An 18046-nucleotide genomic window follows, 5' to 3' on the forward strand; every position below is an offset into this window, starting at 1 on the left:
TAAAAAGAAAATGAGTATTTCTATTTCTTCATCGAACAAAAATTTTGATCTGCCCTTAGTCTTTTGCCAAGAGTGACAGACCACATTTAGTCTACCGTGTAATTTACAGGGAGAAAACAAACGGTATTACTGTGAGTTCTCTAAGTGGTTCAAAAAAGGTAAGTTAGAAAAACTAGGTGTAATAATATGTCTTCTTCAAATAAAATACTAATTATTTTACTTGCTAAAGAGGTTGCCTTTTCAGATTTTGTTTTTTTTTTTTTTTTCCTCAGAAAGCCATAAACATAACCTGAGCAGGGAAGATTTTATGTTATGACTGTCTGAGCCCTCTGAGCAACAATGTGATACAAGGCTCATTTTTGAGGGAACTGCCTTATATTTTACAGCACTCCATTTTTTCAAAGTGTTGTTTTTGTTTTGTTTTGTTTTGAGATGGAGTCTCACTCTGTCGCCCAGGCTGGAGTAAAGTGGCGTGATCTTGGCTCACTGCAACCTCCACCTCCCGGGTTCAAGCGATTCTCTGCCTCAGCTTCCAGAGTAGCTGGGATTACAGGTGCGTGCCACCATGCCCAGCTAATTTTTTTGTATTTTTAGTAGGTACGGGGTTTCACCGTGTTAGCCAGGATGGTCTCGATCTCCTGACCTTGTGATCCACCTGCCTCAGCCTCCCAAAGTGCTTGGATTACAGGCATTAGCCACCGTGCCTGGCCCAAAGTGCTTTTATACACAAGTCAGGCCAAGGGCAGTTGGTCAGGTAATTCACCGAAGGGTTTTCAGATAGCAAGTTATTTAACATTAAAGTAACAGAAGATAGTATTTCCAGCATCTTTTCTTATCTCAGCTTGGGTCTCTGATGTTACCCCTGCCACTTCCACATCAAGGTTTGTACCCCAGCACATGTTGAAACTTGCTTTGACAAAAGCTGCTTCCTGGTGGCTTTGAGAGCTACATATCTGAACTTTAAAAGAAGAGTCATACCTAGGGTCAGGCAGCTGGTCACTCAGGTATAAAGGACAACTACCCTGACTCATGGTCACCTGCTCCAACTTATGTCATAGCACAAAACAATACTTAAATCCTTACAAAGCTAACAAAGGAAGTAATGTTGTCATGTGTCATTGTCACAGAGTTACCAGAAGTTTGGGGGATTTGGGTGTTCATCTTTCTATTGTGGAGTTTTTAGGGTGGTGATGGCAGTTGTGTGGTGGTTGTCATTTGGGAAGAATTGAAACTGGAGGCTTCTGTCATCCTGATTACTTATCCAACAAATGACACAAATAAGGGCATGTTTGTAGGGAAGAACTCAGGTAGGGACAGCACCTTCTATTTAATCTCTTAACCCGTATTATTAGGTTGTATAGGAGAAGAGAGGAAAGTGGCAAAAGGAGGCACAGATACAAATTTATACAGATCACCAGCTAAGCTTGGCCACAGTGGTTTGCCAAAGAGTTTCAATAACTAATACTTACTGAGTGCTTACTGTGTACCCTGCTAAGCACGTCACATGCTTTATTTCACTTTATCCTCAAAATAACCCAAGGAAATAGCTATCATTGTTATCCCCAGAGACCAAGATCTCATGGATAGTGAATGTCAGAGCCAGGATTGGAACCATAGAGGAGTCTGTGTTGTAACCACTGAACAACTGACTTTCTACCTTGCTTTAAAATGTTGCCTGTTGTTTGTTGTTGTTGTTTTTGAACGGTGGTGGCCAATTTTCCTCCACAATCCAGACATAATTTCGGCACTAAACGGAAATACTTTAGTCTATACAAACTTCATGTAAGTAGTTCCTGCATGAAACTATTTCCCAAGTAATACAGCACCGATTTACACCTGGCAGAAGGCATAGTTTTGATGTGAACAGTTGCGGGAAGCTTGTTTCTCTACACCCTCAAGCACGCCCACAGCAGGAGCTGAGCAGTAGGCCAGACAGCAAACAGCCCTCCTGGGACTGGTTATTTACATTAACCAAGGTGGAAACTTCTCCCGGAGATAGGTGCTGCCAAGAACCCTAGAGGAAGTAAGACGCTTTATCTTTTGCACGCACACCAAGTCTTCAGAGGGCCTGGATAGGTGTGACTCCAAGGAGCTAATCGTCCCGTGCAGGTGCAAATCTGGACCCGTGTTTATGTGGAGATGTAGACGCAACTGGAGATGACGCGGTTAGTGGCTGACGTGCGTGGGAAAGCCCACCAGCAGCGTTGTTGGTTGGGTTGTCTCTCTAAGTGTGGACAGTGTGGTGGCGGGCACCCAGTTCGGAATGCCCCGTCTAGACAGGGGTGTGCGGGCACTCAATGTTCCACGTGCAGCCGGGAGCTTGCAGTGTGGTCCACGCCGGTGCGCCCGGAAGCCCAGGGGATCCGTCCGGCACTCCACTTGAAGCTCGGCCGACGGCTTCGCCCCGCTCCCCCGCTCGGCCCCGCTCCCCCGCTCGGCCCCGCTCCCCCGCTCGGCCCCGCTCCCCCGCTCGGCCCCGCTCCCCCGCTCGGCCCCGCTCCCCCGCTCGGCCCCGCTCCCCCGCTCGGCCCCGCTCCCCCGCTCGGCCCCGCTCCCCCGCTCGGCCCCGCTCCCCCGCTCGGCCCCGCTCCCCCGCTCGGCCCCGCCCCCAGTGCCCCGGCAGGCCCCGCCCCCAGTGCCCCGGCGCTCCGGTCGGCTCCGCGGCCTCAGTTCCGTAAACACTTCTCACCCCGCCCCCGGCAGCCCGGACCGCACCACTCGCCTCGCGGGGGAAACGTGCCCTCTCGCATCCGAAACACCCTCCCATCCGAGCTGTCCTCGGCCTCTCTGGTTCAAACATGACGAAGACTGTTTCTCTAATAGGTTCAGTCTGTGAGCGCTCGGCTTTCGGAGCCTGAAGGGCCCTGGATCCCCTTGCCTCTTAGCGCCGTCGTCCCCCCCGTTATCCTGTTTTGTGATGGCCGCGCCGTGGCTGCCTCCCTAGAGTCCCTCAGGGCCCTTTAAATACCGCGTTGTGGGGGACACTGGGGCTGGGGGGGTTGTTGGGCTGGTGAGTTTTCGAGGTGCTTGTGCTGTGCTCGGTGAGGGGACGCCCAGAGAGCCCTGATCCGGGGTCACTCCGTCGCCGTTCTCCTCTTGTCTACGTGCTGGACCCGGTGCGTATCCATCACGGGGGAGGCGTTGCCGGCTCGGAGGTGACCGGCCAGGTCCAACGGAGGGGACACCGCTGCAGCCCGAAGGCTCCCCTGCCCTATCTCGGAACTCCATCCTGGGACGGCGGGGTCAGGGGCCATCAAGCTCGGCCCCTAGTTCATGTCTTCCCACTCCGCGTCCCCTTGTTTGACCTCGAACTGCCGTCCCGCGTGGGAGCGGGGAGCGGGGCACCGAGTGGCCGCCCCGCGTGTCAGGGTGGACACGGACTTCGGGCCCCGGAGGCCGCTTCGCCGCTGTTTAAATCCTGCTGGACAGGTACCAGCGGCATCCCGCCATCAGGGGCCCAGGGCACCCCCTTCCCCCACACTCCTCGGCCGGGCTGGAGTGGGGAACTGAGCCAGGGTAGAGGCCGGGCGGGCCCGGCAGCGTGTGTTTGGGGTTTGTTGCCGTGGTTTCCCCGGCACTCGGCTCTGCCTCCGCCGTCCCCTCCCCCGAGGGTTTGTTTTGACAGGAAACCTGGTGCTGCTGGAGGGGAGGGGCGGCCAGGGGACGTGGGCGAGGTCGTGCAGACTGCTGCTGCGTCCCCTTGCCGGGACCTTTGGTTAAGGGGAAGAGGTGGAGAAATGCCGATTGGGCCTGGGCTCGAACGCTGAACCCTCAGGTGTTGCTTATGCTTCCCAAAGCTGCTACTGTAGGTGGCACCACCTGGAGGTAATAGCAATGATTTGAGGTGGCACATGGATGAACATAGTTACTTGTTTTCGTTACTATTGAGAAAATCTGTTCCATTAAGTAAGCAGTTTCACAATGATAGAGTTTCCTTTTAAAATAAATATATTTAAATGCAAAAATCTAGTCGAGATAGAGACGCGGTTACTAAATTATAGTATAGGTAAGGAGGGAGACGTAGAAATAGTCATGAAGAGTGGCACTCAAACGACTTAAGTTTGGGAAATCTTAGATGATTGTCCTGCTACCTTAACTGTGAAGAAACTGGACAAGTTGTCCTTGTCCCCAGTGGGCGTCTCAGCACCCATGGTCACCAGCTCAGTCACGGACCTTGCTCTTCTCACCTGCCAACGGATAATGAGTTTATCTCAGTGGTTCCCACTTGAGGAGGCTCCCTGCCGTGGTCCTTTTCCTCTCTTCTCTAGGGATTTCATGCATCACCCTGACAGCCAGTGGAAGTTGCCTGATTTGAAGAGGCCCAGGGCCGAAGATACCCAGTCATGTGTGGAAGCAGCTTCAATGCCATTTTGTGAGAGGTTGAGGGCCCCAGAGGGGGAAGCACAGGTATTAAAACAGACCAGCAAGTGTGGGAGGAGTGCTTTCAAATGTGAAAAGTGCCTAGGAATCCTTCTCCCTGATGCTGTAATGCCACGTGTAACGTGAACATCTGCTTTGTAGACAGTGACTGGCTTGTTGGCTTTTATCTAGCTCTTTGTTGGTTCTAACTTGATGAAGACCAGTATTGTCTAGATGAATGGTGTAGGCCCCTATCCCTCTGCTCTATGGTTTTTGCTTTGCTGTGGATGAATAACTTTAGCGCTGCTATTTGAGACTGATTCTAAAGCAGCACTTTGCAGAAGATGGAAATTTTTCACATCATCTGCAATTTTTTTCTTTAGAGCCCAGACTTAGTCCTCTGACTCCCTTCCCTTTACTACACATATGTGAAGGCTTGTCCTTGCAGCTGACCTTGATCTGGTGTTGAAGGATGGTACACACTAGAAGTTTCTTGAAATTTCTTTTTTGCGTGAGCTAACCTTAACTGAATGGGTTCCATTCCTCAAGGCCCTGCTGGGTAATCTGAATATTTCACTCCAAAATGTTTATGATTGTAAGCATTTAACCTTTTTGCTAATATGTGGGGTTTAACTAGGGATTTTGCGGTGCATAAAGAATGGCTCCCTCCTAGAGGATTTTCTGTCACTGTAGCGGGGTGGTAGAGAATTGTTTTGGGTGATGTACTCCTTCAGTGATGCCCTTCACAGAATAGCACTTGAGCAGCCATACCAGGATAAGATCAGCTTGCTACCACATGTGCAAGTGTCCACATGGTGATGGGTAGATGGATTTGGAAGAGTAGGAGTGGAAAGAATGAGCAGCACACCAAATTTTCTCCAGCCAAACTGGAGTGGTAGAGAGCATGGGTTTTAGGGATCCGCTTCCTGGATTTGAGTTGTGCCTCTACCCCGCTGTGAATCCTTGGGCAAGTAAGGCAACCTCTCTGGGCCTCAGGATCTTATTATAAAATGGGGATAATACTGATACATTAGCTAACAAGGTTATAGTGAGGATTCAAGGAGATAAAATATATAAAGAACTTATCATAGAACAATTATCGAGTGCTTATTATTGAGGTAGTAATAAGCACTCAGTGATCGTTAGCTGTAATTGTTGTTATTTGCTACACGTGAGTTTCTTTAAGCTCCTGGAACTGTGGGTTTTTGCTAGTTTGAATTTTTGGTGCCTTGCAAATGCATTGAAGTAGGCACTGGGAATTGGAGAGGAGAGTCATCGCTTCCACCAGCAGCTTAAAATCCAGTGGGAGACAGATATGCACACAAGTGTAGTACTGTAAGTGACTGCGTAATGGGAATATGAGTAATGTGAGTGAGGCAGAAAAGAAGGAAAACTCAAGGTGTCTTATGAATAGGAGTGTGGCGTAATTAGTTCATGCAGCTGTATTCACTGAGCTCCTGCTCTAGCCCTAGCAGTGTTCTAAGCTCTAGCTGGCTCGTTTAGATGCAGTGAGTGTAGCTATCAGGGAAGGTTACCTCGTAGTTGGTGACATTAAATTTCAAATCTGAATCACAACAGGGAGCCAACCACAAGGAGATCAGGGAGAGGAACATTTCGGGGGGAGAGAACAGCAGGTGTGAGTGCCCCGAAATAGGAAGTTTGTCATGTCTGAGGAACCCAAAGAAGATCAGGAAGGGTTAGTGGGAGAGCACTGCAGAATAAGGTGGGCAGAGTTAAGATCACAGAGGGCTGTAAACCATGGCCCACAGACTTAGGAAAAGGGAACCCACCTAGGAATGAACTCTTAAAAAGGATTATCTATTTTGCCTTTTCTGGAGGGCTCTGGCCTGTTTGCTGTTTTATCCTTTAGGCACTGTTCAAGAAGGACATCAGGACAAGTTTGACTGTCTAGAAGAGTTCTTGTAACGAGTGGTATTGAAGCTATCACAGCGGTGGGCACAATCAAAATTTCAAAACTGCAAGAGGTTGGACTGTTCTGCATTTGAATCTTGAAGTTTCAGTTCAGCCTGTCATCTTCTCTTTTAACCTTCTATTTGGAAATACTTTCAAACTTACAGATAAAGTCGTGAGAATAGTATAAGGAATACCATGTTGTCTATCTACTTTTTACTCAGATTCACCTATTAACATTTTGCTCTATGTGCTTTATTATTTTTTCTCTTTCATTTGAATCATTTGAGAAAAAGTTGTATATGTCATGGCCCTTTATTCCTAAATACAAAAGCACAGTACATTTCAACTTCAGTATATTTAACATTGGATAACAGACAGTAGATTCAAATACTGTTAACAGTGCTATTGATTGACTGATACTGTCCTTTACAGCATTTTTGCTTCAGTATAGGATCCACTCTAGGATCACCTATTGCACTCAGTTATCAAGTGTTTTTTTTTTTTTCATCTGGAACATATTCTCAACCTTTCTTTGTTTTTTATGACATTACATTTTCGGAACTTGTAACTTCTTTTAATAAGAATAAAATAATAGTTGACATCCGTCAGGCACTTACTAGGAGCTTAAGTACTTGACAGATACTATTTCAGTTAATCTTCACAACATTTCTACAAGGTGGATACTATTGTCCCATTTTACAAATGGTAAGTTCTCTGTTTCTAGTCAGTAAATAATCAAGAGGAGCCGGGATCAAGAACGCAGTCCACCTAGCTCCGGAGACAATGTTCTTACGGCTTCAGTGACATGTATTATCATCAGTGTATCTTTGCAGTCCTGAACCAGTGCAGGACTATTTGCAGATAGAGTTGCTGCAGAAAGGAAATCAGGAAGTAAAGCTGTACACAAGCTGAGGAATCACAAGCAAATTAAAAACCAATCTCCTCTCTATCTGTAGTGAAATACAGCACTAGCCCCTTCAAGTCCTTGTACCCATTCACACCTCTTAAATGTCAGTAGTCTTACTACCATTCATTTATTCAACAATAAATATTTGAATGCTTGCTGTATTCCAGTGATTGGTCTCAGAAGAAATGACATAATATTATATTTATTATCACAAAGTGATGGAATAATACAATAAAAAATGTGAATATGACAGTACTTTTCTTTGAATACTGACCTGCTATCGTGTTGGAGGCTTTGCTTGGAGTCATCTTCAGTCTTTTCTGTTGACTTTACCTTTAACCAGTGATTAAATCCTCCAGGTATGATGAGATGTGATGTTTCTGAAAAGTTGTTTGATTTACTTGTGAGTTGCAGTGGCGAAGGTTAGGTAGATCTAAGTTTGCATAAGGAGTATTCCCTTTCTTAAAGAAACAGCCTGGTTTCATTATCATCAGTCTAAGGGATAATCCAAAATAGTTTTTAAAGCAGTCTAAATATCCTCAGTGCCTTTTGAATCAAGTAGCTTTGTCCCCAGGTGACTTACTTGGAAACTCAAGACCGAGAAAGGTAAGAGCAGGTATGAAGGAACTTGCGGAAGACCATTGACACAGTGATGGGCCGTTCGCTTTTGGTTTTTGTCTGTCAAACAAGTGCCAAGAGTTCTGTTCTATGTTAACTACCAGCCTTGTTTGTCTGTTGAAGAACATGGTGTTATCCTGACATAAAACTGTTTTTCCCTCCAGAGTGTTTAATTCCTGAGGCAATGATATTAACAAAAAAAAGCAAATAATAGAAAACATTTGTATACTGTTTACTGTGTCAGTTACTGTTCCAAACACGCTGCATGTATTGGGTACCTGAAATCTCACACCAACCGTATGAATTAGGTATTCTTAGGAAGCCTATATGAGGAAACAGACAATTTTTTAATAGAGTAATAATGGGCATTTTGGCTTCAAATACAAGTTTCTGTTTGGATACACTAAGGCCCAGTTATAATGTGGAGGCTTCTACCCACTAAACGAGTCTCTAAACATTTTGAAGCTTTTAAATTTTCCATTGCAGCCCCTGTGCCAGGAACTCTACCTCCAGTGAATTGCTGGAAGAAAGTGTAGTTTCACATTGTTAAGCATGACTGCCATAAGCACATTTCTCAGAACTTCTCGTGATGCCTCATGGAACTCTGGGTTTGGAGCATCATATATTCCTTGCTGAGAGAAACCTTATGACTGGCCCAACCTCTCAGAAAAATGTGCATAAAGTCACACGGCACATTAATGATGAACCCAGGCCACAAACCCTGGACTCCTGACTCCCAATTATTTTAATCTTTGCACTTTTCTGCCTTGTTAAACACAATTAAGAAACGTACCAAGTGTGCTATCCAGCTAAAGTAGAAAAATGAAATGGACAGTTAAAACTATTAAGCTAGTTCATAAATTCTCATGGCTGGAAGCTCTTATTCACTTTCACTTGGAAAAACAGCCAGAGCTCATTTGAGGGCAACTGTAGTAGAGAAAAATTAAGAGCAGGGCATGCATAGCACAGTGGTTACATTACAGGGGAATAACTGGGGGAAAAAAAATGACTTAAAGTGGAAACAAACTTTAAGATATTCAAATAAGAGCATGACAAGGACCTGGGAATTTTGAGGTTTAAATCTAATAAGATAGGCTTAAGCCGTAGATTCTCTGCTCTAGGGCTTGGGCTTTGGCAGTACCAGGCTGGTTAACGTGTCGTGATATCAGCTTGCAAATGTTCTGGTTGAAGCTGTACCAAATGAGATTCAGGGATTCTGATTTAGCTGACACTGAATGAATACTTGTCATATACTTGGCACTGGTCGTGGACAAGACACAATCTCTGCTTTATTAAGGAGATTCAGAAGTAGCCATGGGAAGAAAGTAACAAGGAACTAATGTACAAGGAACTAAGTGCTGTTATGGAGATACAGGAGACGCGCTGCAGACATACCAAGAGGAGTGCTGTTCACTTTGGCTAGAAGCAAGGCTTCCTGGAGAAGGTAGCATTTGCAAGAAATGCCATGAGTGGGACATCAAATGTTGGCAAAGAGAGGAAGCAAACTAGAGGGGAAGGTGAACATTCCATTTAGGATTTGGGGTTTGGTGGCAGTGAAAGGTTTGAAGTAACCCCTTTTCTTCTGTCTTCTCTCGCCTTCCCCTGAGCAGATTGGAGCTTAAGCTCAGGTAGAATTTAGTCTTCATGAGTTAGAGGAGGCTGTTTCACCACCGAGGATGCAAGGGCTCAAGACTCTTATAGCCAGTGTTCATGGCTTTGGGATTCTGGGATAAGGTGAGTGTCTCCACTCCACTCCTTGCCCTTCAGCCTGCACAAGTGGACTGTAGTGGTTTTCTGCTTGCAAAAGTGGTGGGCTCAGCAAGGATACATTTCTGTGGCAGGATTGAAGATGGTTGTTTAGGTGAGGCAAGGTGCAAATGACCTTAGGCCTTTCACCCTTATTAGATCCCTCTCAGACTCATCCTTGTCCCCATCACCATCCAAGGAATTTAAAAAATTACTCTCTTTCTCTCAACAAAGGCTAGTGCTCCTTCTCCCGCTCTGCTAATCCTGAGCCTGCCTCTCCTTTCTTGTGTTTTCTCAACAATGCTTTATTCCCCCTTTTCCCATCTAGTAGCATTCAGTAAACAGTTTTAGGTAACTGGACTTGAGAACCACAAGAATAGGGCATTGTCTTTGTTCGGTTACTTTCCCCAGTGCTCAGTGCTCAGTAGGCACTTGTTGAATATTAATGGAATCACTGAAGAAACTGCAGGCATTTTCAGACATACTATACATAATTGTGGTTTCACATTCTGGCCGCTTTAAAAGCACTGCATCCCTCATTGCATGGGCTGGTTTAGGTTTAAAAGGATTCAGTGAACTCTTCCTCTCATTATTGTCCATCCAGGATTTGAGGTGCCTTTCTCCTTGAGCCCGGGTTTCCCCTTCAGTGTCAGGTGACACCATACTCACATCAAGGTCAGCTCCCTCACGGGCCTGGCTGGTGCTCCTGGGCCCAAGGCCTGGTCATCCTGTGTGCCTGTGATCTGCTTTCTGGGTAGTGTCCAAACCTGACGGCCCTTCCCTGGGAAGGATTCTCATGTCCCAGAAGTACCGGACATAGACACCAACGGACTGGTTTTATCGTGTAGTAAATCCCCTTATCCCTCTGAGTCTGTTCCCCCACTTGTGAGTCAGGATCCTACATGCTTGTGCACTCATGGGGTTGTGATGGGTACTTTGTAAATTGTCAAATCCTAACCATATATCAGGTCTTAATCTTCATATCACAACAGTTCACGTGAAAATGGAGGGGGAAGAAACTAAAGACTTGCCAGCCAGCAGTTTCATACGGTCTTCCCCTTTCCCCAGGAGGTTCACAGAAAGCATGAAGAGGCTGATTTCACAGCTCTTTTATCTGAAACAAAGCAATAGGAGCAATAATAGCAGCTAACATTTGAGTACTGTGCCAAGCTCTTTAAGATGAATTCTATTCAATCTTCTGGCAACCCTATGAGAGGTTAGTCTTTTGTCCAGTTTCACTGTGAGGTAGGTAGTTAAGTGACCTCCCCAAGGTCTCATGGCAAAAGGCAGAACAGAACGAGTGATCTGACCCAAGTCCCACGCCCCCGCCTTCTCGTATTTCAGCAACCCAGGAGGAGAGAGCATGTGTCCTGCATCTTTTTTAAAAGGACCTGTCATTGCTTAGAGCTTCACATTTATAGTGGATGTGTCCTGAGTAAGCTCACACCTATGGCTCTGGAATCCCTTTTCAGAAAGGCAATCTCAATGACCTAGTGATCTGGCCTAGTCCGGCCAAGGTGCTGGGGGAAGGATGAGGTCATCTGGGGGCCTTTCCAACACAGTGACACTTGTGGGGACAGTTGTCTACACTGGAAGAAGCATCGGCGGTGCCTGTGGAAGTACCACAGAACATTGACGCAGGGTCTCTTTTTCTGTACAGGTGCTACCTTTTTACCCACACTTAAGTGACACAAAATGCCCTTCAATGGCGAGAAGCAGTGTGTGGGAGAGGACCAGCCAAGCGATTCTGATTCTTCCCGGTTTTCTGAAAGCATGACTTCGCTCAGTGACTATGAATGCTCCAGGCAGAGCTTTACAAGTGACTCCTCCAGCAAATCCAGCTCTCCTGCTTGTGAGCCGATGGGGGAGCAGGGGTTGTGGGTGGTGGAGGTACTTCTAGATATGTGTTGGATTTGAAAACTCAGAAACGCCTGAGAGCAACAGACTTCCCCTTCTTTCTAGATGCACCAGAATAGCACTGCAGAGGCACTGCAGCTTTCCTGGACACATCCTCAGAAATAAATAGCCACTAAAGTTTACAACCTGCTGATTTTTATTTTGATCACTGCTTCCGATCTGTTTCAGTCTGACAATAAGTCAGGACTTCAACCCCATCTGTCTTTTCTCCCAAACGGCAGAAAGCCATTCCTTGAGATTACTTCTTAGATCCCCACTCAAGGATAAATTCAAATTGGTCTTTTCTGATTATTCCTGATTTACATTGAAGGAGACTGGCCTTCATTGAAAGGTCAGGAAGGAAGTGAAATAATCTAAAGGGTTTCATGTTGATTTCAAAAAATATTGTGCAAATCACCCCAGGAAGGTACCCACAAGGAGAATTACTACATTAGGGGTGTGAGAAAGAGTTAAAAGAGAGGCCACAGCAAAAGGAGATATCTTTTTCCTGTTTTTGTGTGTAGAAACTAGAGATGGGTAAAGCAGATGTGTTTGCCTTTTTTTTTTTAATTGGCACTTTATTTAGTAAATATAACACCTTTAACTGGCAAAGCAAATGCAGGAAAAAGCAACTAATGTTTAATATGCTGAACTGTCCACTTCTTACAAATTGCTTCATTTGTATTTTAAATTTTTACATTCTCATTTTTTAAAACTTAGAAAATATGTAAGAATAGAGAAAAGAAAACATTGCCTATGAGATCACTCAAAGACGACAGCTGGCAGTGCTTTGCCGTATCTTTATCCTTCACATAGACATATGTGTGTATATATGTGTGGACTCTTCTTGCTTAGTATTATAACTAAAACATTTACTCATGATTACATGTTTTTGAAACATTGGTTTTATGAATACCTATTACTTTACCAAGTGAATATACGGTAAACTTAACCATTGATTCATCATTGGACATTTAGTTTCCTTTTTTTTTTTTTTTGCTGTTATAAATAGCGTTTTATGAACATCTTACTGCATGAAGCCTTTCTGGAAAGACTTTTGGATATCACTGGATTATTGGACCAAATTATATAGACAGTTTTAAGGAGAATCTTGAGTTAGACCTGGTAACAGAAATTAACAGCAGCCACCCCAGGTTTCTGTGCCTTTTCTCACTCTTTATACTGTATGTGGGGTTGGCGCATCTGACACCAGGGTACCTAGACATCCTGAAGACGGGTTTTACCAATTCTGTGTATCACCTTTCTCTTCCTCCTCCTCTTTCCCTGATCTTCCTCCTCATCTTCTCCTAAAAATTAGGTAGCCAGGTGCAGTGGTTCACGCCTGTAATCCCAACACTTTGAGAGGCTGAGGCAGGCAAATCACCTGAGGTCAGGAGTTCAAGACCACCTGGCCAACATGGTGAAACCCTATCTCTACTAAAAATACAAAAATTAGCTGAGTGTGGTGGCATGCACCTGTAGTCCCAGCTACTCGAGAGGCTGAGGCAGGAGAATCGCTTGAACCTGGGAGATGGAGGTTGCAGTGAGTCAAGATGGTGACAGAGCAAGACTCCGTCTTGGGAAAAAAAAATAAATTAGGTAGTAAAGTATTACCTGTCACTGCTGTTGTTTGACATATGATTTTAATTAAAAGAAGCTAAGATTTCCAACAGTGATTTTAAAAAGACATGATTTATTAGAATAGTTTCTTAGTATAATCTTTAGAAATAAATTCTTCATTTACTACTTCCTACTGAGAAGTAAAATATCCGGCTTCTCAGATTTATTCTATTTTACTTTTAATTATGTAAATTTATTGAGTTCTTACTATCTTCTTCCTTACTTAAATTATCTCAGTCACTTCAGGCCAACCCTGTGAGGAGGAAGGCTATGCCTCAGTGAAATCCAATGATAAATACCAATTGGCAAAACTTAGAGTGAACCTAAGCGTTTATACCATACTGCCTATACATTTAAAAATTACAGTTTTTGGCTGGGTACGGTGGCTTACATCTGTAATCCCAGAACTTTGGCCAAGGCAGGCAGATCATCTGAGGTCAGGAGTTCGAGACCAGCCTGGCCAACGTGGCGAAACACCGTCTCTAATAAAAATACAAAAATTAGCCTGGCGTGGTGACACGTGCCTGTAATCCAGCTACTCGAGAGGCTGAGGCAGGAGAATCATTTGACCCCAGGAGGTGGAGGTTGCAGTGAGCCGAGATTGCACCACTGCACTCCAGCCTGGCAACAGAATGAGACTCCAGCTCAAAAAAATAAATAAGTAAATATTACAGTTTTAAAAATCAGTTATTTCATATTGAGTTTACTTAATTAGACTTCTGAATTACAGAATAAAAATAATTTTATCAATTTCCTATGTAATACATATAATAAGTGCAGGTTTCAATGGGCACTAAAAATGAAGTAATTTAATTTTTTTTTTTTTTTTTGAGACAAGTCTCGCTCTGTCGTCCAGGCTGGAGTGCAGTGGCACGATCTCGGCTCACTGCAAGGTCCTCCTCCTGGGTTCACGCCATTCTCCTGCCTCAGCCTCCCGAGTAGCTGGGACTATAGGCGCCCGCCACCATGCCCGGCTAATTTTTTTGTATTTTTAGTAGAGACGGGGTTTCACCATGTTAGCCAGGATGGTCTTGATCTCCTGACCTCGTGATCTGCCCGCCTCAGCCTCCCAAAGTGTTGGGATTACAGGCGTGAGCCACCGCGCCTGGCCTGGTAATTTAATTTTTTAAAGTAACTTAAAATGGGCCTATATTAATAAACTGGTCTCATAAATATTTGAGACAATGTTATCAAATATGGTAACTGAAGCTATTGAAGGAGTTCTTAAATTTTTGAAGCCTTTATTAAGTGAGGGAATTCACCTATTTAATATATAGTCTCCTTACTTATAAAACTCTTAAGTATATACATTCTGATAAATTAAACCTTATCTGCATCAGGAGGCTTCATTGGATGACAACTTTTCTTCCACAACATTAACTGGCTTTTGTTTTTCTTTCAGCAACAAGCCCTCCAAGGGTTGTAACATTTGATGAAGTGATGGCTACAGCAAGGAACTTATCAAACTTGACTCTTGCTCACGAGATTGCTGTAAATGAGAACTTTCAATTGAAACAAGAGGCCCTCCCAGAAAACAGGTAACCTGGGGGCATTTATTGTATATAAACTGTGCTGAAGATTCTGTGTGTGTGTGTGAGAGAGAGAGAGAGAGACAGAGAGAGATACACACATATTCACACTGATTCCTGGAAGTTCTTGTATAATATCCTCAGGGGTAAACATTTAGTTCTCTAACAAGGTCTTATACTTGTTTTAAAAAAATTCTGGCTGGGTGTGGTAGCTCACACCTGTAACCCCATCACTTTGGGAGGTGGAAGCGGGAGGATTCCTTGAAGCCAGGAGTTTGAGACTGGCCTGGGCACCAAAGCAAGACCCCATCTCTACAAAAAATAAAAATAAAAATATTATCCAGCATGGTGGCATGAGCCTGTAATTACAGGTACCTGGGAGACTGAGTCGAGAAGATCATTTGAGCCCAGGAGTTTAGGGACTGCAGTGAGCTCTCATCATGCCACTACACTCCAGCCTGGGTGACAGAGCAAGACCCTGTCACAAAAAAAAAAAAAAAAAAAAAAATTCTTGTTTGTGACCAGCCCAGCCAACATGGTGAAACCCCATCTCTACTAAAAATACAAAAATTAGCCGGGCATGGTGGTGGGGTGCCTGTAATCCCAGCTACTTGGGAGGCTGAGGCAGGAGAATTGCATGAACCCAGGAGGTGGAGGTTTCAGTGAGCCGAGATCGCACCACTGCACTACAGCCTGGGCGACAGAGTGAGACTCCGTCTCAAAAAAAAAAAAAATTCCCCTAGGGTGCATATTACCCATAATCTTTAGAACTCAGTTTATATGTCATTTCCTGAGGGAAGCTTTTTCTGACATTCCTGAACCCCCTAGACTACAATTAATCCCTTTGCTAGAGACACCTGTAGCCCTTGTTGCGTCCTTTTTGTTAAGAGGTCTTATAATTTTATGTTTGATGTCCATCTTCCCCACTTGATTGAAATGCACTATTTATGGAGGAGCTATGTCTGTATTGTTTATTGCTGTATCCCTATTGTCTAGCATAGTGCCTGACATACAGTACAGGCTCAAGAAATATTTGCACATTGATTTATTGAAAACTGATATTCAGGTTCTGAAGAATAAATAAATGCACCTGAACTGTCAAAGTGCTAAAAGTAGGCAATCCAGAAATGTCTGGAGGGTAGGAATCACAGCTGCAAGAGGCACTTCCTGGTTAACCTCACCCTCCGACCTCTAGTTGGAGCCACCCCTTTGGATCCTACTTCAGCCTTTCTGGAGTCAGTGGATCACAGGTTTCCTGAGACAAAGAGAAGAGGCTTGAGACTATTATTACAGATCAGTCATCTTTAGAAGCAAAGTTGGTTCGTGGATTGAATTTTCAACCTTACAGTACCAATTATAAATCCTGAGGCATTCTATCAGTTAAGACAACTTAGAATATTTGATCCCATTCAGAACTTTTTCACTGGTTTTAAAGCAGGAAAAGTAAAGGAAGTCAACGTAATAATTTTTCTTCTTTAAAATGTGGATCATAGTCCTCTTGGGGATGTTGTTCATATAATATTAACATTTTCTAAGCTTGCCATCTATCGTGGGTGTATCTGTTTGGTTTCCTTTGGTAACTGCATTTTGCCATGACCCTTGATACCAGCTCTACTGCTACAACTCTAGGCTAGGCCACCATCATCTCTGGCCTGGACCCTTTCAGTCCTAACTGGATGCTGTGTCTCCATTCTTAGCCCCCCCCCACAGTTCATCTTCCATATCCACACAGTAGCCTTAATGATCTTTTTAAAGAATAAGCTGTATTAGATGATTTCTTTGCCAAAAACTCTTCAATGGTTTTCAATTACTCAGAGACCAAAAATCTAAGCATTTCCCTATGGCCTGGATGGCCCCACTCCCCTGACCCTGTCTCAGTGCTGTCCCTCCTGCTTGCTGTGCTTCAGCCACACTGGCTTCCTTCCTGACCTCAGGGTTCACCAACCTGGATCTTGTCTCAGAAACTTTGCTCCTCTGACTTCTTTTTGAATGTTCTTTTCCCAGACCTTCACATGGCTCTTTCCTCTCCCCTTCTGAGTCTGAACACAAAGGTCACTGACTTAAAGGGGCTTTTTCCCACCATCCAGTGAAATCAGCACCCTCTCCGTAACTGTACCACATTGTCTTATTCTTTCTCATAGGTCTGAAATTGTCTTATTCATTTTTAATGTATTTTTTGCCTTTTTGTCCCTGCTAACATGTAAGCTTTTTGAGGTCAGAGACTTTCTTTTCACTGTAGTATCCCCAGTTCCTAAAACAGGGCCCTACACATATTGGATGTTCAATAAACATTTATTGACTAATACAAATGAATTTTTTGAGATGGAGTCTCGTTCTAAAGTTAAAATTTGTATTTTTTATGAGGTAAAGCAAAAGACAGGGCATATCTGTACTTTAAATTCAAAAGTGACGAGTACAGGCCATAGTGAAGGCATTTTAGGCTCAGACAGACCATGGGGTTTGAATCCTGGCTTTGCTGAGACCATACCTGAACCTCACACTTCCCAAGAATAAGATGGGGGCTACACTACTCACTTCAAATGCATGCTCACTAGCATAAAAGTGCTTTGCACATAAATACTTTGATACTATGGAAAATATTAATCTCTCTTCCCTTCAGTTTCTGCCATGGCTAGAAAATGTGAGCAAGGGAAACGAAGTACAGAGTTAGGACACATTGCCTTTGTTTAAAAATAAAGTCTTAGCCGGGTGCGGTGGCTCACACCTGTAATCCCAGCACTTTGGGAGGCTGAGGCGAGCAGATCACCTGAGGTCAGGAGTTTCAGACCAGCCTTCCCAACACGGTGAAACCCTGTCTCTACTAAAAATACAAAAATTAGCTGGGTGTGGGGGTGCACACCTGTAATCCCAGCTACTTGGGAGGCTGAGGCATGAGAATCACTTGAACCTGGGAGGCAGAGGCCGCAGTAAGCTGAGATTGCACCACTGCACTCCAGCCTGGGTGACAGAGTGAGACTCTGCCTCAAAAAAAAGAGATATACTTATCAAATTATGAATTCATTCACCATGCATGTGTTTGTTAAGCACTCACTGTATATCAGGCACTGTGCTAGGCACAATGGTAAGTACCTACCTGGAGGACTTACGGCCTCTGCTTGGGAAAGGTATATAGCTCTGTGGGAAAACAGCCTCATCAGTAATTACAGTGGAGGGACATGTGGTTTTCTAAAAGCTATTGCTAAATGGTAGAGGAGTTAGGTAGGAATGTGTACTTTAATGTGCACCTATTTTAAGGGATGGACATAAGGGGTGAAGCAAGGTGGCCACTTATTCTATTGTGAGCTCTTCCTAGGAAGGCTTCTATTTCGGCAGTTTGGTCTGTCTAACTTTAAATGGGACACCTAAGTCTGAAGTTGGCAGGCATTCAAATGCATGTGCCCTTGGGGCCAATCTGTTCTATTCCATGCCATGAAATTTCAGCTGGTGAGGAAGAGCA

At 44.4% G+C, this 18046-nt stretch overlaps 1 protein-coding gene across 12 annotated transcripts in view; it reads left to right on the plus strand.

The window, feature by feature from the left end:
* Nucleotides 1-2049: 2049 nt before the first annotated feature.
* Nucleotides 2050-18046, plus strand: part of TCP11L2 (t-complex 11 like 2) — a 46970-nt gene continuing 30973 nt past the window's right edge. Inside the window, exons 1-7 of one of the 12 annotated variants that reach the window (XM_063711880.1) lie at nt 2965-3116; nt 4269-4407; nt 9096-9242; nt 9409-9532; nt 10613-10760; nt 11205-11396; nt 14463-14598. In XM_063711880.1, the coding sequence (XP_063567950.1) occupies nt 11240-11396; nt 14463-14598 (293 nt within the window). In that variant the 5' untranslated portion in view covers nt 2965-3116; nt 4269-4407; nt 9096-9242; ... (1 more) ...; nt 10613-10760; nt 11205-11239. Of the gene's footprint in view, nt 2166-2698; nt 3430-4268; nt 4408-9095; nt 9243-9408; nt 9533-10612; nt 10761-11204; nt 11397-14462; nt 14599-18046 lie in introns of those variants that run through there. The other 11 variants (XM_063711877.1, XM_054527585.2, XM_054527582.2 and 8 more) reach the window with 11 other exon arrangements.

Source organism: Pongo abelii, chromosome 10 (genome assembly GCF_028885655.2).
Source record: "Pongo abelii isolate AG06213 chromosome 10, NHGRI_mPonAbe1-v2.0_pri, whole genome shotgun sequence".
NCBI classification, from domain to species: Eukaryota; Metazoa; Chordata; class Mammalia; order Primates; family Hominidae; genus Pongo; species Pongo abelii.